This window comes from Girardinichthys multiradiatus, chromosome 12, assembly GCF_021462225.1.
Source record: "Girardinichthys multiradiatus isolate DD_20200921_A chromosome 12, DD_fGirMul_XY1, whole genome shotgun sequence".
In the NCBI taxonomy this organism is placed as follows: domain Eukaryota; kingdom Metazoa; phylum Chordata; class Actinopteri; order Cyprinodontiformes; family Goodeidae; genus Girardinichthys; species Girardinichthys multiradiatus.
In genome coordinates, this window is record NC_061805.1 from 19526892 (window position 1) to 19550645 (window position 23754).

The 23754-nt window shown below is 37.5% G+C and overlaps 1 protein-coding gene across 1 annotated transcript in view; it reads right to left on the reverse strand.

The window, feature by feature from the left end:
- Nucleotides 1–23754, reverse strand: part of tmem8b (transmembrane protein 8B) — a 70900-nt gene that overhangs the window by 11745 nt on the left and 35401 nt on the right. The window contains exons 7-12 of the mRNA XM_047382482.1: nucleotides 21830–21926; nucleotides 21413–21536; nucleotides 19007–19149; nucleotides 15378–15556; nucleotides 11436–11582; nucleotides 2073–2189 (exon numbers count right to left, since the gene is read on the reverse strand). Of these exons, the coding sequence (XP_047238438.1) occupies nucleotides 2073–2189; nucleotides 11436–11582; nucleotides 15378–15556; nucleotides 19007–19149; nucleotides 21413–21536; nucleotides 21830–21926 (807 nt within the window). The remainder of the gene's footprint in view (nucleotides 1–2072; nucleotides 2190–11435; nucleotides 11583–15377; nucleotides 15557–19006; nucleotides 19150–21412; nucleotides 21537–21829; nucleotides 21927–23754) is intronic.

Below are 23754 nucleotides of genomic sequence, written 5' to 3' on the forward strand. Positions count from 1 at the left end.
AGTTTTCTAAGATTTGCTTCTTTCACCTCCGGAATATTGCCAAAATCAGAAATAAGTTGTTCAGGAGTGATGATGAAAAACTAGTTCATGCATTTGTTACTTCAAGGCTGCACTACTGTAATTATTTACAAGAAGTATGTCCACAAAATGCAGTTAAAAGCCTTCAGCTGATCCAAAACTCTGCAGCGAGGGTTCTGATTAAAATTAATATAAAAAGATCTATTCTATTTTAGCTTCTTGTCATTGGCTCTTAAATCCAGAAAATAAATTAAAATTCTCTGTCTCAGATATAAAACCCTTGATAATCTAGCTCCATCATACATCAGAGATCTGATTGTTCCATATGTTCCTAACAGGGCACCTCGTTCTCAGACTGCAGGTTTACTGGTGGTTCCTAGAGTCTCTAGAAGCAGAATGGGAGGCAGATCTTTTAGTTATCAGGCTCCTCTCCTGTGGAACCAGCTCCCAGTTTTAGTCCGTGAGGCAGACATCCTGTCTACTTTTAAAGCTAGGCTTAAAACTTTTCTTTATAAGAAAGCTTCTATTTAGACTGGCTTAGGTTATCCTGAGCCATCCCTAGTTATGCTGCTAAAGGCTTAGGCTGCTGGAGGACATAATGACCACCTGCTATCACTCTGCTACATTCTCCTACTACTCATCAATTTTGCATTATTTGCTGGTATTTCAGCTTTTAGCTTTATGTTCTCTCTCCATTTCTTCGCTTCCTAGAAGTTACATCTGGTCTGCCTCAATGTTTAGCTGTTACACATTCCTGGAGGGGGAAGTCATTTGAGCTACTGCTACCAACAACTTAATATTATCTTTCTACAGATGATACACTTGGCCCTGTCTTTCAGTGTTTAACCCTGTCTCTACTAGACATAGCTATTGGCTGACCTTTTACTGTGATTAACTATGTGTGCTTTGTTTTATACTCTAGACTTGAAAACTGGTTCAGAGTTCATCTGCCTTGCTGTTTTTCTCTCCTAGATGAAGCCATTGAAGAGGCTACAACTCCCTTTAACATTTTACTTTTTCTTTCACATAAAGAGTACTCCTGGGTTAGTGCTACTGTGTTCTTTATGCGTCTTTGCTCTGTTCTCTCAAACCCCCAGGTGGTCATGGCAGATTGCCGTGCACACTGAAGCTGGTTCTTCTGGAGGTTTCTTCCTGTTTAAGGGGAGTTTAAGGGGATTGCTGCAAAGTCAACGACACAATGCAAGCGACTGCCCAATGTCTCTACCTGCTTATCCAGGAGAAGTGAATGCTGCAAGTCAGTGACTTGATGTAATCTGCTGGGTTTCCTTAGATAGAACACTATTAAACCGATTTCAATAATAGACTGAATGTAACTGTGTTGTGTGATAACTACTTGTTGTGAATTGGCACTATATAAATTAACTGAATTAAATTGAATTAGAAGGACAGTGCAGAAGACATGTTTCGTCTGCATCTTTGAACTAGCTCGGCTGTCGATGTTAAGCACAGATGTGTTAACATAATTGTCTTTCATCCCCTGGGAAAACCTCTTGGTAAAGCAGTGACAACTTCACAAACTGTGGGTTTATGTGTAGATAACGTTGAACCAGAAAGAGAGGATTCAAACTGTGTGGCTTTCTGAATTTCTTTTAAACAAATAATTTTACATGAAGGATTAGTGAAATAGTTTAATGCAGCTTGTGTAATCCCTTACGTAAAGACACCTTCTCTTTTCTCAAACTGTATCCTGCTTAGGATAAAGTGTAAAATATGATTTTTTTCCCCTCTACTTACCTAATGTGGCCTCTTTTCTCACCTAGCAAGTGCAGCGCCTGTGAGTGGGCAGCAAAGCCTCGGTGACCCGTCCCCCCCTTGTCTTGTGTCATGATGTATGTTTGGATGGGTTGTACTGGAATTATAATTTCCCCTCGGGAATCAATAAAGTATCTTTGAATTGAATTTGAATTTTCATCCATCTGATCACAAAAATTTTAGTACCTTCTCCCAAATATAATAAAACATAATAGGGAAATTAACTCTGTTTAATGAGAAATGCTCTAAACCTGAGCAGTACATATGAGAAATCCCCTTACCCATGCCACAGCCATTATGCCCAGCGCAAACAGACTAGGTCCCAGCAGGTTCCACAGACCGTGACGGTCCAGCTGCAGAGCCATGGACAGAGACATCGCCCCCAGCAGATACAGCACCTTTACAGTAAAAAAAAAAAAGCACACACACACAAACATGGATCAATACCTGTCCTCAATAAACACTGTCCAAATCATCACATCCCCAATAAATACAAGGATGATTGTGTGGTGAGGCAACAGCCTTGCTCTCATGTTATTGATTTGTTTGAAATGTACTTTTTTTTTGTAATTTGGGCAAGAAAATTGCTTTAACTGAATTTCTTTCCTGCCTCAATGAGTTTGTGGAAATAGATAAAACTGAGAAGTACAACTCCACTGTGCTGTATTACACTGTACTAATACCTAAAATACTATGGGATTTATTTTATGTTTCATAATGCTTAATACATTTCACTAAATATATTTTTCCCCATGTTTCTACACAGAAACCTGTAAAAGGCCCTTCATTTTTTAAAACAGTGACAAATAAAGAGATGTGCTGCCATCTGTGTTGTGGTTGGACAGTGTATCCTTGGAGGGTTGGGTTTTTTGTTTTGGAAAATTTGCTCACCTTTTTTAGTAATTTAATCTCTTGTGTAAAATGGTGTCTCTGGTAATTTTTCATTTCTTTCTATCAAGTTGTTTTCTGTCGAGTGTTAATTACAGTTCTGGCTTAAATAACCTCATAATGGGTAAAAATGTAATTAATTTTGGGCTTTTAATAATGTCTTTCAACATTTCTTTTTCCAGTGTGGAATTATTATAAATCATACGACTTTAGTGATTTCTAGGAGAGAGCATTAGATGCACAATTTGAGTTGCACAGAAGCCACATACTATTTGTTGCCATCAACAAAGTCCTGTCCTAAATCTGGATGGATATATTTATTCTCTTTGTCTCAGAAATGTTACGCTTACCTTAACTGCCTTCCTGACAAGGACCTGGCTTTTAATTATAGCCCATATACTTAATAGCCAATCCAATAAGATTAATGTTCAAACTGTAAAAGGAAACAAAATTGTTTCAAATGACAAAAGCAATCCACAAACCTCTGAGGCCCATGCATATCATAAAACTAGAAGCTCAAGTGCCAGTATCGACAGTGGGGTGAGCGTTATATCCCCATGGTAATCTGAAAATGTAAAGCTTTCAACATTGAAAAAACCAAAAGCTTTCTGGCGAACAGTTTTATGGTCAGACGAGATAAATGTTGGGGTGTTGGAATGGAACATTTCACAGAGTCAAAACCTAACTGTCAGGCATGGAGGTGGTAGCATTATTATTATTTAGAAGGTCTGTTTGGCTGCCAGTAGTGGTAATGGTCCATTGCACAAAGTAGGTCCATTATACAAGAATTACATTATAGAACTATAAATTATTACCATCAGCTTTAACCAATACCTAGAGGTTTGAAACTCTGACACAATGATGCCAAACACACATGAAAACTGGCTTTAGAATGGATAAAACAAGCTAAGATGGAACTTAAGATATGGTCCCAACCTCAATCCAATTGAGAACATATAGACTGTGCTTAAATGCCAGGTTTGTAATAGAGAGCCAACTAGCTTAAACATGCTCTGCACACTGGCCCAGTATGTGTAAACTGTATGTCAGCACGCATGCATAATTTCAGCCATGTGCTGATTAATTTACTGTTCTGAAATTGTGCATTATTTTTTTCTGCTAAAATCTCATTGGAATTATGTGTTATATCATAAATCTGGAAAAAAAAGAAAGTTCAAAATGAATGAGATTTACTGTATGTGAAAGTTACATAAACCTTCAATTGAAACTAGCCCTTTATAGATTCATTGAGGTATTTTGCATAATATTTTACTTTTTACAATAATTATTTTGATAATTTTTCATTTACTTGTGGTTGTTTTGTGTCTTACTATGGTATTTCTTTTTTCTCATAGAAAATCTAAATGGCTAGCCACTTAACAAGAATAACTGATTTTCACAGTGTGTGATAAAATACCTTATTAGGTATTAGGTATATATCATCAGTTTGATGTATCTGTGAGGCATTGAGGTCTTTATAGTGCTTTTATTAAGCTGAGATCAAACCCCAAAGCTCATTTTAAAGAACTCAAAAAAGTACAAATACATAAGGCTATAAGAGTTAAAGACGTAACAGAACAATAAAATAAAATACTAACACTACACTGCTTGCCATAGATAGTAAAAGTAATTTTTTTATTCCTGTTTTCTCCAAATCACAATTTAAGGTAAAGCCACAGGATAACAAAGAGATAAAGATAGAGTAGGGAGGCAGAAAAATCAATAAGTTGTATACAGAGGCTTCAGAAACACTTCAGTCTGTGGACGATGTGAGGAGAAACCTGGGAGTTCGGAGCTGGCTGGGGATGACCTGCCTGCAGGAGAATAGGACTAATTGACACAGACCAAGGAGAAGAGGAATTGTGTGGTGCAGCCTGAGGACTCTATACAGTCCCGATCATCGGTCATACTGCGCTGCTGGATCACAAAGAAGCACCCAAAAATACATGCATTGAACATACAAGCGTGAATGCCCTGATGCCCAAAGGCAGGGCTTTTTCTATTGTAATGGATCATTATCTGTCACTGTGACAGACGAGCTGACGCAAACTCCTGTCCTCCCTGGTGTTAGTCTATATTTATCAGCAGCCCATATCTTCATGCTTACCAATGTATTGTAATATGTCTTGATGCATGTATATGTAAATTGAATATAGGAAATAGACGTGCTAAACTAGGATGACTTACTGGCTAAGACATGTTCCAAAGCCGGTTAAAAAGTGGGAACACGGAAAACACAGGTTTTTATGCTAATCACATTATTTATTAAAGGTAGGGTCATGGAGCTAATTAAGAATGTAATAATTTTGGGTACCGTCTGTGTGTAACCCCTGCTAGGTTGCTGCTCTGATTTTATTGGTTTTGTATGCTCTTTTGATCTTCTTCCATTACTGGCTGCTACTATGACTGTTAAGAATTCAGCTGATTTGTTAAGCTCTTTCAGAATTGGCACACTGAAATGTCAGAAAAATCTCTTGAGTTGTATTGTACACATTTTATTCCTTTGAATCACAAAGATATTAATTTTTATCACAAATTCTACAGTACGCTTCTATAATTTATAACCTTTTGTACTGTTGTAAGCCTTTAGCTTTCAAGTATTTTTTAAGGTTTAACAAAGGCCTTTCAGAAATTTTATTTTGAATTTGGCTGCTTTTTAATTTTCTATCCAGTCCATTTTTGAATGTATGATCACTTTGCCTTTTCATATCTTCACAGTTTTGGTCTTTTCAGGAACTAAAACAAGTTGTCTGCCTCGGGGTATTTCATAACAACCACGTGAATTCATGCCCATCTTGGAAATGTTTCATAACTAGGTTTGGTAACTGATGCTTTAAATAATGCTTTAAATTCATATTCATTTAATTTGCTTATATTCTGATCACAGTGAAATGCTGAATTTGAATACTAATGTTAAAATAATTAATATGAAATACATGCAGCATAGCGAGTAAACATAATAATAAGAAAATCTAAATAATTATTAACTTGTAAGTAAGCTACATTCAAATATTTTGATGCTGTGTGACAATTAATTTAATCTTGCTAAGTTTTGTCAGCATGATTTACACATTTCTGTATCCAGTCTAAATTCTATCATCGATTAATTTTTCTCCATTGATTACTAGGAGCGTATTTGTTTTGTTTTGGTCTTAGAAGAAAGCGTCACACCTAGCAATGGGGTCAATCACACCTCACTAAGATAGAAATTTCTGCTGTGTCCTTGCTTAGAGTCGCTCTCAGCAGCAAAGTGAATCACTCTTAAGCTTGGAGTCTTTGCCAGGACTTTTTAGGCTAAGATAGGAGCTTCCTGAGAGGACTCTGAGAATCTGAATACTGGCCCAGATCATCTGGCTAATTTTCTCGAATTATTCATGAACCATTGTATCAAAAGGTCAGCAAATGTAGTAGTCAAAACAACCTTTTTAATGACTTCAACAAATATCACAATTATGTTTCTATAAATTAATAATAGTGACTAGTAACCTTTAGCAAATTGAGATTAATAAATGACCCAGAGCTCTTTCTGTTTGCAGACTGGTAAGATATTCTGCTGACAAATTTGTGGGAACTTTTAGGGCTGTCTGCATTTTGAATAAGCTGAACACACATAGACGCAATCAGAAAACGCAAAGTCCTTTACCCTCTACTGCTGCAGCAGTCCTAGACATTGATACACAGACACCCAAACACACACATTGTCTCTAAGTACACAAACGTGCATAGTTCCTCTTGCCAGTCCTGACATGTGCGATTTGATTAGTGGCTGCATACTGCAGAACTAAGCAAAAATGAAAACCCGAGAGGACAGCAGATGTTCATACTCTCCCTCGCTCACACAACCCCACCCCCGCACTTCTCTGTCTCATTTATAGACAGAGACACGCATTTACACTCACACACTTTCCCCTCCGACTGCTCTATATTGGTGTGCATCCAAGGGGTGACCCAGGGAGAAGGTGCACCTGTTAGTGTTTATTCTCTACAATATGTCAACAAGCTGAAAATTTAGTGCCACACTTCTGAGATTCTATCACCACTAATCTTTTAATTTTTAATCAAGAACGGAGGCATATGTGAGATTTGTTCATACACAGCTCTGGAGACCTCTAATCTCTTTTTATGGCTTTTTCTTGTCGCGTCACCCACTGACATCTCAGTTTATTCACTACAAGAGAACATGACAGTGGAATGCATTGTGATCCAGACCAACCTGATGTCCATAGAACTGGCCATATTTAACAATCTGACCCAAACACTTTGGGTTATTATGATAAACAACTACTTGTCTGTTTTGGTAAATTCCTGAGCCAATTAGAGCATCTAAAACTGATGTGATCAGGTGTCTTTATGAATATGTATATGTGCAGATTTTCTGTTTGAAATGATACACGCTATACAAATTGTGTAAAGCATAAAAATAGTAAAGATATGGCATGGTTTGGTTACCGGTATCAGGCTACACTGCGGTTTTCAACAAAACGTTTTGTCACGTCCTTCATATGGTTTCATGTAATTTAAATGAAATGCAAGAGAAAGTGCCACAGTGGCCACAGTTTTCTCCGCCTACATGAAGCATAGATTCATGTAGCTGTTCCCCTCCCCCACCGTTTGCTGCGCACAGCCTGGCATCAAGCTGTAAGAAGACTCAAACACATGTTCATTCCTTTACAAGAAATATATATTTATTTAATTTTAAAATACTTCTGGTCATTAAACCATGGACAGTGATGGCTGGGGATTTTTTTGTTTCTGAGGCAGCTATTAAAGCTAGCAAGGTACGTTACTGGAGGCTCTACCTGCTATATTTCTGTGACTATTTAAAGAGCAGATAAGAAAAAGGTACAATATTCTACACAGCAAGCACTTGAAAAATACAAATAACATTAGCGGTGGCTATTTTCACTTTAGTCTATGAGTAAAACAACAATATTTTTTACAGTAATAGCCTCAACACTATATTGCCAGATGCATGATTGTTGACGCAAGTATTTCAAAGTATATAAATATTTCTACCTCTTCAGAAAAGTTTATACTTTTCACAAAACCCTGCTGTATCCATTAAATGTGTTGCTAAATGCTGCAAAGAGTATCTTTTAGTCAATGCTAATCATCACATGACTGCAAAAGCTTAACAAATTAAATTATGATACAAAAAAAGGTGATGCTTCATGCTTAATTTTTGCTTTCTTTTGTTAAAAGCTTCCACAACAGTTTCACTTTAGAAAATCTGAATTTTCTGAAAATATCAATCAGGTTTCATTATTTTTAAGTTCTGTTTGACAACAAAAAAGCATAATCAACATATTGTCTAGAAGCAGTTGGAACATTTCTGGCCTTTTTTGTTTATGAATAAAACCCATTAAGATGTTCTTATGCATTTTTGTCATAGATGCCTAAGCCTAGTGTAGATTCGATGAGCATCAGCAGAAAAAAGCTATTTTAAGACATGGGATGCATAAAATTAATAGTGTCATCAATCTCTTAGACCAGGGACCAGCAACTTTTTCAGTTGCCATTTTTGCGCTTGCACCAACCAAATAAAAGTTGTCTAGAGCCACAAAATCTTTTTAAATCTTGCAAAAAAATAACTTAGTTTTACAGATACACATCATAAAAAACTTGTTTTTATTGGGAAACCAATATAAATTGTATTTCTTCTTTACATGAAGAAAAGGTTTTACAAGAAAAAATTCATTTCTTTTGTAAAATGAGGCCAGCAGTGTTCCCTGCAAAAAAAAAAAAAGAAAACTTAAGAAAAGTAAGAAATACAGTATAAAGCATGAACTGAAATGATAAGATAACTGATATGAAAGGAAATAAAACAATCTCACAACCCATTAGGATCAATCTGGATTAAATTGTCTATGCTCATTGCATAAAAATAGAGCCACTACTCAAACCAGCCTTGCCTTTATATTGTTTATATAATCAAACACATTGCTTATTATAATGAATTATTGTCCCAGGTTCTGAAGAGCCACTTTGAGAAGACTAAAGAACCACCTGTGGCTCTGGAGCCTCATGTGGCAGATCCTTGTCTTAGTTGCATAATATTGTCATTAAAATATAGGTCCCTTTTATGGTAATTTTCCTCCTGTCAGATGAAAAAGTGGAAGGGATGAAACGTGTAGGTGCAGTTTTACTGTACTAAACTGGTTCAGATCTTATTTACCAGAATAGAACCATATCTTTTGATAACTAAACATCTGAGCATCAAGGATCATGTGTGGGGTTCCTCAAGGCTCCACTCTTGCCCCATGTTTATTTATGATCTACATGATCCCCCTAGCTCACATTATGGAGTACAACAAAATAGCAAATTTTCTATACTTATGAAATATAGCTTTGTATTTCTGTGTTACCTTTGACTATAGTCCACCACAGTCATGGAGTCATTGTCCAAAATATTCACAATTGAATGGCTCAAAATTTCTTCAAGGTCAATGTAGAAAAGACAGACGTTATGGCATTTGGTCCCAAAACTCAGAAATCAGAACTCAACTAGGCCCACTGAGGCTAAAGACCACAGACCTTGCAACAATTGTAGGTGCAATAATGAACCTTGACGTGTCAAAAAATATAAAGTCTAGTAATAAATATTGCCTGTGTAGAACTAACAGATTACCAGAGACTTGCTCTCCTGCCTGGAGGAGAACTAAATTACAGGACGGAGCATTTATTTTCTAGCCTTGTCAGCTTTGGACCCAACTCCCTGAAATCCTGAGATGTACAGTGACTGTTGCCTCCTTCAAGTCAGGACTAATAATCATTACAGTTTACTGCAGCTAACCACTCAGGGTTTAAGTTTATTTTATCAGATCATTTTGATAATTTATTTGGTATTTATTGGTTTTAAAAATGCAATTTTCTCTTTTTTATGTGGTGTTTCAGTTTTACTATTATTGATTTTAGTGTATTCTGTTTTTAGTGTAATTTTCTTATCTCGTTTACTTTATTTTGCTGTTAAGAACTTTGAATTACCTTGCATCTAAATGGTGCTATGCAAATGAACTTGCTTTTTCCCTTGGAATGCTGTTTGCACAGAACTGAACTTAAGGTTGTCTGATGCATATAACGACGTCAAAGAACTTTTATTACAAGAATTGACATTGTTACTGCAATTTGTATCAGTCTAACCTGCATGATGTTGGGGTATAAAACATAGCAGAAGTTAAAAGTGTGATTTTTCTAAATTTTTAGCTTGCAGATTACAGGGTGTAATAAATGACCCTCCTTTGGCTTCTAACTCACAAAGGTTTTACTGCACTAACATATACGAACTAGAGTAATTTATTTCTTCATTAATGGTGTCAGTAGTCATTTTTATAAATGTGTTCTCTGTCTGATAGCACTCAAACCCATTTAATGAAATATCCTGTTGGGTCTCATTTTATTTGCTTAATTATGAGAGTAATAGAACAAGTTGTTCCCCCAAATACACCTCTTCTATTATAAACACATACATTTTAATAATTATTTTATATAAAAGACAATGCAGCATATTGATGCTGAAAAACATGCTGTGCTTAAGCTCATATTGACAAAAGTAAAACAAGTCATCTGGGTCATAAGAAAAAACTTTTTATGCCAAAAAAAAAAAAAAAAGATGTACATTAACGCTATCTCTCCTCATCTGCATTCGTTTTTAAAATAAGCATGCAGATTTTGTCCTTACTTTCCAAGATGTCTCACCAGAAATGGAAACAAATATGGAAAATACCAAAATAGTTTACCAAAGCTGCTTCAATATTCAGCATGAGAACCTCATTGCTTATTTGAGGGAATGTAATATATATATATATATATATATATATATATATATTAATTAGAACTGCTTAAAAGTGAGCATGATAGGAACGGTGGTAGATGAACACCAGTTTTAATTTAGTTTCTATGAATTATGATTCATACATTAACCAAATATGTACACTACCAGTCAAAAGTTTTAGAAACACTTTCTCACTTAATGGGTCTCTCTGTTTTCATGACTATTTATATTGTAGATTTTTACCAAAGGCAACAAAACTATGAATTAACACACATGGAATGATGTGGTGAATTAAAAGTGTGAAATAACTCTAAACATTTTTTATATTTTAGAATCTTCAAAATAGCCACCCTTTGCTTTGAATGCTGCTTTGCTCTTAATAATATTTCAGTCATCACAGCAAAGATGACTTTAAGAATCTAAAATATAAAACATATTTAAAGTTATTTTACAATTTTTTGTTTGCTGCATAATTCCATATGTATTTATTCACTGTTTTGATGCCTTCAGTGAGAATCTACGTACAATGTAAATAATCATAAATATAAAGAAAACCATTTATTGAGAAAGTGTGTTTTAAACTTTTGTTTGGTAGTGTATATAATTAAGAGAAGACAACACTAAATAATTTTATGCCATGATTTCCTTAACTTTGATTTACCCTATTCCTCCCATTGTCTGACAGAAGGTTTCACTTTTAGCTGTCAATGTATATCTTATCTCAACTAACTTCAGTTTGATCGGATTATTATACAAAATTAGTAACAATTTATAACTAATACTTTGCAGTGTCATCAACAGAGTTCTGCTTTATTTTATAAGAAAAACTAACCATTTTCAGTTTACTGGCATTCTCAACATAACATGTAAAGGTTTATGAAAAAAAGAAAAATATGTATTAAATATGTATTAATTAATATGGAAACTCTTGTTTCTTGTTCTATTGTTTGTTTCTCATATAATTAGAAAAACAGTAAAAACATACCTGTTTGATGATGGATTTTAGCCTTGCCATAGCAATAACTGTGACCCACACTGACATAAGGGACCCAAGGAAGTCACAAAACTGCAGGACGTCATACTCCATAATGCAAAAGACCACAATACCAGGTTGGTCACACGCATGGTAAAACTGTGGGAAGAGACAAAGAAGGCATTGCACCATCAACCGGTTGGTTTTTGTTTTCCTAAGGGTTGAATTCTAGATTTATTTGTAGTTGCAGTTTAAAATGTATAACATGCAGAATTTTATAAATCTAACTTTCTTGATTGACCAAACATCTAACATGCACAGTCCCCTTTTACAAAATGAAAACACAGCATGTGTTTGGTGGTAATTCAAAAACCAAAACATAAACTGCTTTTTTTAAAACTCCTCTTAATTTCCTGCAACACTTTTGTGTTGTAAAAGTAAGGGAAATTTGACTGTAATTTATCAACTTTTGTCAGCTTTTTAAAATAATTCTCCAGAGCACAGAAAAGAAAGAGCTGGAATGAATTATCTATTTAACCATATGGTTTCTGTTTCTTAGAATAAACCCTTACAGAGCCTTTTAAAAGTATTCATACCCCCTTGAACATTTCTCACATTTTGTCATGTTACAACCATAAACTTGTATGTATCTGACAGGGATTTCATGTAGCAAATTAAGACCAAGAAAGCTTTAATTGTGTAGTGGATTGAAAGTGTTACAAGGATTTCAAAATATTTTTATTAAACCAAATCTGAAAAGTGTGGTATGCATTTGTATCTCGCACCTTAGAACTAATAATTTACAGAACCACATTTCCTGGCATTTACTGTAGAGCTGTAGGGTATGTCTACCACTGTTGTACATCTAGAGACTGAAAGTTTTGTTCATTCTTCATTGCACAAATGTCCCGGCTTAGACTGGAAGGAGAACCTCTGTCAATATAGATTTTCAAGTCTCACCACAAATTCTAATTAGGATTTAGGTTTAAACTTTGACTAGGCCATTCTAACAAATTAATATGCTTTGATCTAAACTATACTATTGTGTCTCTGGCTGCGTAAGGTCATCGTCCTGCTGGAGGGTGAACCTTCACCCCATTCTGAAATCTGCAGTCTCTACAGATTTGCTTCCAGAGTTACATTGTATTTAGCATAATTTATTTTCCAATCACTTTACTATAGCTGCTAAAGAGCACGTTCTTCCACCTGTTTGATGTGTTTGGTGTTTGATATGCCCTCTACATGGCTTGAGGCAAACTTTAAAGTTACATAATTTGACTTACTTTCCAGTAAGGTTTTCTTCTTAACGCTGTTTTCACCTAATCTGTGGAGGGCATGAGGCAATCTGTTGACTGGACAACTGTTAGTCATGCTGCATGACTAACAGTTTTCTGTCAACAGATTCTCTCATCTGAGCTGTGCATCCGTGAAAACTAACTATGGGGCTCATGGCCAATTGCAGGGTTTGGGTTTTCCTGGCTTGTCGGGTTAGCCAGACGGCCACTCTTGGTAATTTTTTGCTGTTGTGCTATATTCTTTCAATGATCTAACCCTGCTTTAAGTTTTTTCCACAACTGTCTCCCTGACCTATCTGTTAACTTGTTCTTTAACAAATCTGAGACCTTCACAGAACAGCTGCATTTATACTGAGATTAAATTAAATGCAGGTAGACTATTTACTAAATAGTTGACTTCCAAATCTAATTGTTTGGAGTGGATTCTGTTTAGGAATACCATCATTAGGGTGGTTGAAAACAAATACATAGCACATTATTAAATTGTTTTATTAGTAAGAACATTGCAACCATGTACCATGTACAATTATCCACTATTTTTAATTATCCTAATTAAATATGTTGAAGTTTGTGGTACTAAAAAAGTTTCTAACAGGTATGATGTCATCCATGTGTCACAGTTAGCAACCAGTAATTTTCTCAACTGTACAGACAAACCTTTAACAAAAACATTTAAAAAAATCATTTTACTGTTTATAATCCTGTGTATTTGCACTTAAATGGTGCCACATTTGTAAGGAAAATACATTTGTGGGTTGAGAAGCAGTGCTGATAAGGTTCCAGTGAACATGTTGCTAACATCAATGCAATCAGGCCTGACAGCAAAGCATAGTCATGGCAAGCCTCCTAGCAGCCCTATGAGACTGGGTATGTATAGGTTGTTCTGGATTCTCATGGTAGAGAACCATCTGACATCCAGAAAACTTTGTTGGCAAATCACTAGAAGACTGCCAACAGTTCCTAAGTGCTGACAGGTTCTTGTGGTGTTATTTGTTTGGGCTACTGTTTGTCTCTGATGTTTCTCGCTAGAAGGAACTTGTGCTTCCATTTGAAGATGGTACTAGGGCTCTCTCCAAATAATGCTGGAACACCAGCTTAAGGTTGCCCTGTGTCAAGAGTTCCAACAAGATCAGTCAAACTTAGTGTGCTTGGAGCAAACACCCACTGACTTCTCTTCACATGTGCTGTTAATCAGGCTCAATCAGGCTCCCGATTGTCAGCACCTGGAGCACCAGAAGCTCAATACAAGAGCTAACAGCAGTTGTTTTTGCATTGATAGAGAAGCAATTTTTTTTATGGCCGCAAACTACATACTCAACCCTGCAGCTCATGCCACATATATAACCCTCGCCTGCTTACCTCAAGGATGGTAAAAGCCTGGCCCTAGAGCCCTGTTGCTGAATTCCGACATGTCTTTCTGATGTTAGAAAGAGTGATGCTTAGGACTTAACTTGATTTAGTGCAAAACGTTAGGTGCACACAACAAGGTCTTGTATGGAAATCTGATTCTGAATATATAACAGATGTGAATAAACTGTATAAATAGCATTAAGTGATATGCAAATAATAAAATTCTACATAATGTAATTTGTTTTACCCACTGAGCTATTTATAAAAAACATTTGCTTTTCTAGATGCGGTCACGCTTTTAAAATGGATATCATCTCTAAAATTGATCCTTATTTTAAAACAGACCACTTTGTGACTATTTTGTATTTGGTTTACCATCGTAAGCACTTGCATAACATAGTTATCATCACTGCCTTTGAGCCCAGCTTTCATTAGTTGTCAATCAGTAGAACACCATGAGTCCATTGTTAGAAACTGTGTAAAATTGCCTGCATGCGTCACTCATGTTTATGTGCACCCAAAAACAAACAAACTAAGAACACAGTCTGTTATGTTAATGTTAATCGTCACACTAACACCAAATTACCTTGTTTTCCTTGTGTTGTTGTGGCTGAATATGAATCAGCAGTGGAACTTCCTAGGAATTAAGTCATACATGATGCAAAGATATACACTTCAGTCCACATAACATGTTTTCAGCAATGACTGTATATCTCATGTTCCTGTGTACATTTATAAATTGTATTGTGGCTTTTTGTGTTGCTTTTGGAGTAATGCCTTCTTCCTCTTTAAGTGGGCCATCACCCCTGTCAGTCAGGACATGTTTCACTGTAGATAGTGACAATCACTTCTCAGCTTCAGCCAAAATCTTCACAAGATCTTTTGTTTTTGCTCTGGGGCTGATCAATTTTGCTCGAAAACACATTCATCTCTGGGACACAGACCCCATCTTCTTCCTGAACAGCATGATGGCTGAACATTCTTATGGCGATTATACTTGTATTTAATTGTTTCAAAATGTAAGAATGGTCATAAGGTCAGACAAGGAAACAGTGGGTTTGAGAGCATTTTAGAGCATGTAATAATTACAAAAAATCTCTAAGAAACTCCCTCTCTCAATATTCTCAGCTTTAGCAGATTGAAATAATTTTGGTAATGCTCACTGACCCAAAATAGGAGAAGTCAGACGGATTTTATGTCAGAACATTGAATAAAACTAAAGGTTATGTGTCTTTTTATGCACTGTATGTAAACGTGTGGTTTCACTTGTACTTTCAGCCATCAGTGTAATCATTTAGAAGTCACTCACAGTGGAAAAGAACATGGTGAAGATGTAGACTGAAGCCTCCAGCAGGTAGTGACTTCTAATGGCAATGGCCACAGGCGGGACGAACATCAGGTTGCTGAGACAGAGCAGGAGGGTGGAGAGAAGCTGGAAGCTGTAAGAGTATGCTTCGGAGTTGTCGGTGCAGCCCCAGCCATTCCAGCCTATTAGACAAACACATTGTCAGATATGTAGCCTGACTGCGGAAGGGAGATATCTAATGGAGCTTCTGTGTCGTTAATTTGTGTTAAACTCTACATGAACTTTGGGAAAGTCTTCTTAAATTTTTTTGTGGATGGCAAATAAAAAAGATTTAATGAAAGATGAAACTGGCTGTTTCAAAGTCTTCTTTGAATTTTGTGTATCATTTAAAACGTATGAAAAATGTATGTATTGACAAGAGCAGCAGCAGCTCTTTTTTAGGAACATCAGAAATGTGTGAAGTTTTTTATCTTGCACAATAGAACCTCCTGGAGTGAGTTCCCTTCTATTTTCAACTATCTCTGCTTTACTACAATAGATCATCCTCAAGGGGCAGATTAAAAGAGAAAATTTGGAAAACCAGCTCTATCTTGTTTTTCTGTCTGGCCAAGATATGAAAATCCACAGTACTTCTGGTTTTTAGGTCAAATTATAAAAAATGTAACTCCCTGAATGTACACTGTACTCACCAATACAGTGCCTTACAAAAGTATTCACATTCCATATATTTTTCACATTGTATCGTGTTACAACCAAAAACATCTATACATTTCATTGGGATAGGACAACACAAAGCACTGCATGATTTAGAAGCGTAAGTAAAAGGATACATGCTGAAATCATTCCATGCAGAAAAAAAATAATGTATTGTTTTGTCCACATTGCCAACTCTAGTGTAACATGGAAAGGGGTATAATAGTTTTGCAAGGCACTGTAATACTGAGGTTTTGCTGAGTTAAGACAAGCCAAGGGCAAGTGTTGATTGCTGAGGCTTCGCTGTGAAGCAAAGGCACCCATGAAGTATGACAATGTATTCAACAGAAGAGAAACGGGCTTGGATAAAACAAGATCAAAGGCCGGATTTTAAAAAAGCCTCTAAGGACAGGCTTTGTTTGGCTTCATAAGCTCATATTTTATTGAAAAGCTGTTCGTAATTAAGAGTCTGTTTTATTGTCTTATCAACAGATCATGTGAAGAGATTTATACAAGGACCCTTGCACAGTGGTACCTACCTTTTAATTGCAGTACTGATGTTTGACTTGTGCAACAAGTCATTTGCTGAAATACCTGGCCTTCTTGGCGACACTGTCAGGGGTGCTGCATAGTGCCCCTCCCGGGGACTCCATTATTCTGCTGGTGGACTTCAACACCCATGTGGGAAAGGACAGTGACACCTGGAGAGGCGTGACCGGGAGGAATGGCCTCCCCGATCTGAATTCGAGTGGTGTTTTGTTACTGGACTTCCGTGCTAGTCACGGATTGTCCATAATGAACACCATGTTCAAACATAAGGGTGTCCATCAGTGCACTTGGCACCAGGACACCCTAGGCAGGAGATCATGATCGACTTTGTTGTCGTATCATCAGATCTTCGGCCGCATGATTTGGACACTCGGGTGAAGAGAGGTGCTGAGCTGTCCACTGATCACCATCTGGTGGTGAGTTGGATCTGCTGGAAGAGAAAAAGCCAGACAGACTTGGCAGGCCCAAGCGCATAGTGAGGGTCTGCTGGGAACATCTGGCGTAGCCCTCAGCCAGGGATGTATTCAACTCCCACCTCCGGGAAAGCTTTGACCAGATTCCGGGGGAGGTTGAAGACATAGAGTCCGAGTGGACCATGTTCTCCGCATCTATTGTCGGTCCTGCTGCCAGTAGCTGTGGCTGTACGTTCTGTGGTGCCTGTCACGGGGGCAATCCCCAAACCTGGTGGTCAACACTGGCAGTAAGGGATGCTGTCAAGCTGAAGAAGGAGTCCTACTGGCTGTTGTTGGCTTGTGGGACTCCTGAGATGGCTGATGGGTTCCGTGAGGCCAAGCGTGCCATGGCTCGGGCTGTGGCAGTGGCAGAGGCAAAAACCCGGGCTTGGGAGGAGTTTGGTGAGGCCATGAAGAAGGACTACTGGTTGGCCTCGAAGCGATTCTGGCAGACCGTCCGGCGCCTCAGGAGGGGGAAGCAGGGCTTCGCCAACACTGTTTACAGTGGGGGTGGAGAGCTGCTGACCTCGACTGGGGATATTATCGGGCGGTTGAAGGAGTACTTCGAGGATCTCCTCAATCCTGCCATCACACATTCCCTGGTGGAAACAAAGGCTGGGGACTCAGGGTTAAACTGTTTCATCACCCAGGCCATCCAGTGTTTGTACAAGCGGAGCAGAAGTTTGGTCCTCATTGCCTGCACTAAGTCGGGCCTGTTCCTGGTGCATGTTGGACTCCGGCAGGGCTGCCATTTGTCACCGGTCCTGTTCATAACTTTTATGGACAGGATGAAGATCAGCTCCTCCAAGTCCGAGGCCATGGTTCTAGACCAGAAAAGGGTGGCTTGTCCTCTTCAGGTTGGAAGGGAGTTCCTGCCTCAAGTGGAGGAGTTCAAGTATCTTGGGGTCTTGTTCACGAGTGAGGGAAGAATGGAGCGGAATATAAACAGAAGGATCAGTGCGGCTGCAGCAGTAATGGGGACACTGTGCCGGTCCGTTGTGGTGAAAAGAGAGCTGAGCCGAAATGTGAATCTCTCGATTTACCGGTCGGTCTACGTTCCTGCCTTCACCTATGGCCATGAACGTTGGGTCATGACCGAAAGAACAAGATTCCGGATACAAGCGGCTGACATTAGCTTACTCCGTAGGGTGGCCGGGCACTCCCTTAGAGATAGGATGAGGAGCTCGGCCATCCAGGAGGGGCTCGAAGTAGAGCCGCTGCTCCTCCATATTGATAGGAGCCAGTTGAGGTGGCTCAGGCATCTATACCGGATGCCTCCTGGACGCCTTCCTCGGGAGGTGTTCCAGGCACGTCCCAACAGGAGGAGGCCCAGGGGACGGCCCAGGACATGCTGGAGGGACTATGTCTCTCAGTTGGCCTGGAAACACCTTGGGCTTCCCCCGGAGGAGCTGGAGGAGGTGTCTGGGGAGAGGGACGTCTGGGTGTCTCCGCTGAGTCTGCTGCCCCCACGACCCGTTCCTGGATGAAGCGGAAGATGACAAGTACGAGTACGACTTGTACAACCGCATGTGCCATTTTTTTCCATTTGCTGGCATTTTCCATCATATATTTTACAATTGATCAGAAATTAATTGCAATAGTTATGACCTCATTTTGTCTGAAATTATTTAAATCATTATTGGTCATGCATTTCCTCATTATTTACTATAATAAATAAATAAAGAGGGATTTCTTGACAATATGCTTTAATTATTTCCCTACTTGTAGTAAAACAACTAATTATATGTTTGCTGCTGACTGAGTTGGATATTAACATCAAATCCTTAGAAGAAGTTAGTATATGACTTAATTTGAATTTAGCTCACAGTAGACACAAAATCAAAGCAAGTGAACAGAAAAAAAGAGTCGCTCAAGTCAGTCTGACAAATACACAGACAATACTCTGTGCTGCAATGGCTCCTGCACATAAATTCTTACCTGCTTTGCATTCACATGCAGCATAAAGGTAGTTGTTGGTTCGTAGGAGCTTGCACTGTCCATACGTCCCACAGTCATTGATGCATGGAGTCAGGTACGCACGCATATACACTTCTGCTGTTACATTGGTGCACGCTTTAAACCTGAGAAGGAAAAAACACAAGCAGGCAAGGAGAAATTCAGCTGTTACCAATCACAAATAATAGTTCACAATTATTTTCATTTTTCCACATTCTTTCATTTCACAATTTGTTATTAAACCATATTTTACAAAATACGATTTAATGTAAGGCAAAAAATTATAATTTCATGTAATGTTGTGTCTCTCTAACTCTGCTAGTATTGAAAACAGATATGTTGTGGCATGTAAGCTGCTAACTTAAAAAAAAAAAAATACTGACAAATGTTTTTCATTACATTTTGCTTTGACATAATGACATAAAATAAACTATTATGTAAAATATACTATCAGTCCATCTGCAAATTCTGTAAATTAACAAGCTCACACTGCAATTAGCGTATCAGCTAAACAGCTAAAACATCTAATATGCTAAACAGCTGGTTGCCTAACATGTTAGCTGCTAATGTGCTAGATTACGACGCTATGGTAAACAGTTTGGTCATGTTAGCCTCATTGTTGCTGGTACAATATTATGTAAACCTTCATGTTTTACTACAGTTCATTGTTTTTTATAACCATCTTGAGCAACATATGCTGGAAATCAAAAGATTATTTGAGGGTTTGGATATTGGAACATTTTACTTTATAAGGCATGAGCAATTAACTTCATAAATAATTTTTTTTCTTCATTTTTGTTTCTAACAACCAAGCAATAAACATGTACACAATTTAACCTCTGTTAAGCATTTTGATTGATTACTTAAATCTTAGAGTGAAGCACCTTCAGATATTTTTGTTTCTGTTCTTCTGTTCATAAAAGATTCAACTGACCTTTTTTTATTTGCGATTCAGATATATAAAAATAAATATAATGGTATTGACCCACTTACACTGTCAGTTTTCAGCTGAAGCAAGCCTGGACTAATTTAGCATGTTTTAAAGTGTGAAATGTAACACAGAGCAATGTGAATGCTGTCACCATTTTCAAACCTCAGTTACATTTCAAAGGAAAATGAGCACATGTCTCACACCATCTGTTATTATCTACCTCAAATCTAACTGGAACTCCCGAGAGGTGCTGATAAAATTATGTTTCATTAATTTCTGTTCATGTTTTTTAAAGTATTAAAGATTTGGTAAAAGGCTCAATCTGCGGCAACACTGAAAAACTTAGAAATATGATTTCATTGGATGACTTTATAGCATTATTTGTTCCCCTTCTCTCAGTGACATCTCTCACACTGACTTAAAATAAACCCTCAGAGAATAAATGTGTGTATTTATTGAATACATCTGCAGAGCACAAACGATTGGAGGGAGCATTCGATAGCACAAGATATGATCTATTCCACAAAAGATAAGAGCTGTGACCTTTACAAAAGCATAAAATGCTGACAGTTTGGTCTGCTAAATGTGCTATTGCTGGTAAAAATGCAGGCTGCACCTTTTAATCTAAAATTCACCCTGTAACAAAAATGTAATTAAAATAGTAACGACAGTTTGCCTTTAACATTTTGGAGACTATGTAAAATGTACGTATGTTTGAATTCTTATGTTTAAATTTCTTAATGTACAACAGAGAAATGCTCTTCCATGTTACGTGCATCTAAATGCCAAACTAAGCTGCTGGAGAATAGCATGGTTTCCATATCACAGTGCTAAATTATTAAATTTGGTAAACCAACTAGCGATTGTTTGAAGACGTGCTATAAAAATACTTTACTTCCTGTGTTGTGATTGTCTTCCTGCAGAAGAGAGCAAACATTGTCTCACCGAGGCTGCTATGGGGTGTTGGGACCAAGGCTGTGAACTGATTATGAGAACGTCAAAAATGTATGAGCAACAGTCAACAAGCTCGCTTCAGTAAATTTTTGCTTGTAAATCCAGTTATGTATTGTTTTTTAAGACTTTCTGGGTAAATACTCCAGAGAGTACACCTTACAGACTTCTTTCCACTTTAAAGGCCCCGTTAGATATTTTAGGAAATGTGTTTATTCACCTCCCTGCTGAGAGCTGGAACAGATGATACCTTGCTCCTGTGTTGTCAGAAGAATACTGATTTATGTACAGAGCAGTTCAGGCCTATTTTTCCAGTCTCATTGTTGAACTCAACTGCAGATGCTGGCAAAAACCTTAAGCCCACAGCTATAAAAATGATATTAAGTGTCTATGTCAAGTCAAGCAAATAAACACATCTAAAGATGTCGAACCATCTCTGTAAAGATGTGATTTTTGTTACATGTGGTTGAATTAAGTTATGCAGTGAAACACTATTGCATTCTTACCCGTGTTCGGTGGCACATAAAGAGCGCAGACTGAGGTACCAGGTTCCTGTTTGTGGGTAGGGAATTCGCAGTTTGGTAATATTAGAGGATATGTTCACAGAGAGGAAAAACCCAGCAACAGATTCTGGAAAAAAACAACAATGATTTAAAAACTGATTCAGTTTCACTGATACAGAAAAATTAAATCAAATAACCTGAAGTTTCATTTTATAGCAATCTAATAAATTTTTCATGTAAAAAATTCAGATGTTTTTGCTTTGATTATTTTTGATGGACAGATGGAATGGTGAATGAACAAATGAATGTACAAATTGATTGAGATACGATATGATATGATAGGATACGATACGATATGATATATTTTTCAAACTCTATTCTATACTTCTCTAGACCTGGACACTGGTAAATCCAACATACCTGATTCACATTTCAGGGATGAATTTTCTCTCAAGAAGAGAGGCATTCCGTGATTAAGGCAGCCGAACACTGTCAGATTCGCTCCCTTCAGCATAGACTGCAGGAAGAAGAAACAGAAGAAAATGCCAATCATCTGTACAACCATCAACCATCTGCTGCCATCCTGCAAGTGAGCTCACACTATTCATGATTACCTCAGGACTCTGCTCTCCTTAGCCATGAAACAGTATACTTTAAAACTAACAAATCAAGTGAAACCGCTTTACATTTGTCTGCCAAAGGCACCTAGATGAAGATGTTGGCAGTTTATCTCCTTACAGCATCAATTATACAATAACATGCTCATGCATTAAAAGGAAATTCAGAAGAATTATTCAGGCGTTGGGAGCTGCATATGCTGATATACAATAGCTCATGCTGTAGAAAGGGAAATGGAGGCAATCTAGTTTAGTGTCAGCACATGAAAAACAGTAAAAAATAGAAATGTATTTATAAATTGTCAAAGGGTATTCAAGTACTGTATTTGACACTTCAAAACTCCACTTAGTCATACTCTTTCTGCCATTCCCAGTAAATAAAGTAATAAATTGGTTTATAACCAATGTAAAACTGTCCAACTAAGTTAGTGAAATGGAAAGTTTCCTCAAAATCACTAGTCATTTTGTCTGAGATAAAAAAAAAAAAAAAGAAAATAATAGAACCGGTTTTCTGCCATTAAAGGCATTTACTTTTTGTCCAAAGGGAAATAAGGATGTCTTAGGGATTTATAAGATTCCCATGCCTCCTCATAGCAGAAAATAAGCATAATGTATATGCAGGGAGCTGGCAATGGTGTTGATTAATGCAATGACAAACGCTTTGCCACCTGCTGAGATTTCAGACTTCCTAAACCCACCATCTGGCCTGCACACTCTTGGTGGTTTAACTAAATCAAGTCCGCTGGCATTTTAAGATGTTTTTTCCCCTTCTCCCTGTTCAATTTCAGCTCTACCCTAAAACTTGAACTAAAAGAGCCTGCCAGACACTGGCCATATAGGAGGAAGGGGGTAACAGTTTCTTGATTTTTGATACAAACTTAAATATCTTATGAGCATTTAATGGATTGCAACAATTTACAGCAGCACACACCAGAAATTGTTCACAGCAGATGTAAAGCTGCCAGAATAAGAGTCAACTCCTCTAAGTCAAAGGTTATAATTCTCAACCAGAAAAAGATGGAATGCCTCCTACGGCTACGGGGTCAATTAGTGCTTTAGACACCATAATTTAAAACTATCCTGTGTCTTGTTCACAAGTAATGATAGGATGAGGCATGAAGTGACGCTTGGATGGATGGATGGATGGATGGATGGATGGATGGATGGATGGATGGATGGATGGAGTTCCAAAGCAAATGATCACTAGAGAATAAATTCTGCTAATATTCTCTGAGCCTGATAACCACAGATCCTATCCAAATTACCTGTGTATTCTGCCATACTGAGATATTTTTCTGTGTTTACATCACCCTTCCACATGCAAACTGAGTTTTCAATGGAAAAAAACAGATTATTTTCATGTCTGGACAGGTTATCTGACTTTCTTAATGATAACAGGGGACTTACTTTGGCTTTTTTGTTAAAAAGCTGAACAGTGGAGTGTTTTTATGGGTTCTTTTTTCTGTTGTGGTAACAGTATCAGAGCCAGTGACTTAAAAAATCCTAACAAACTGATAGAGAAGGCTGACTCTGTTCTGGAGCTCTGGAGATAGTTGTACAAAGAAGGATGGCTCATGAAATAAAGAACATTATGGACAACCCTCGGCATCCTTTTCACAACAGTGTGTCTTCAGTCAGAGGCTTCTTTTAATGGGATAGAAAGAGATAAATAAGGCTCCGCCATCACCTTCAATGCATTTAATACAGTAGCTTACATAATTTCATCAT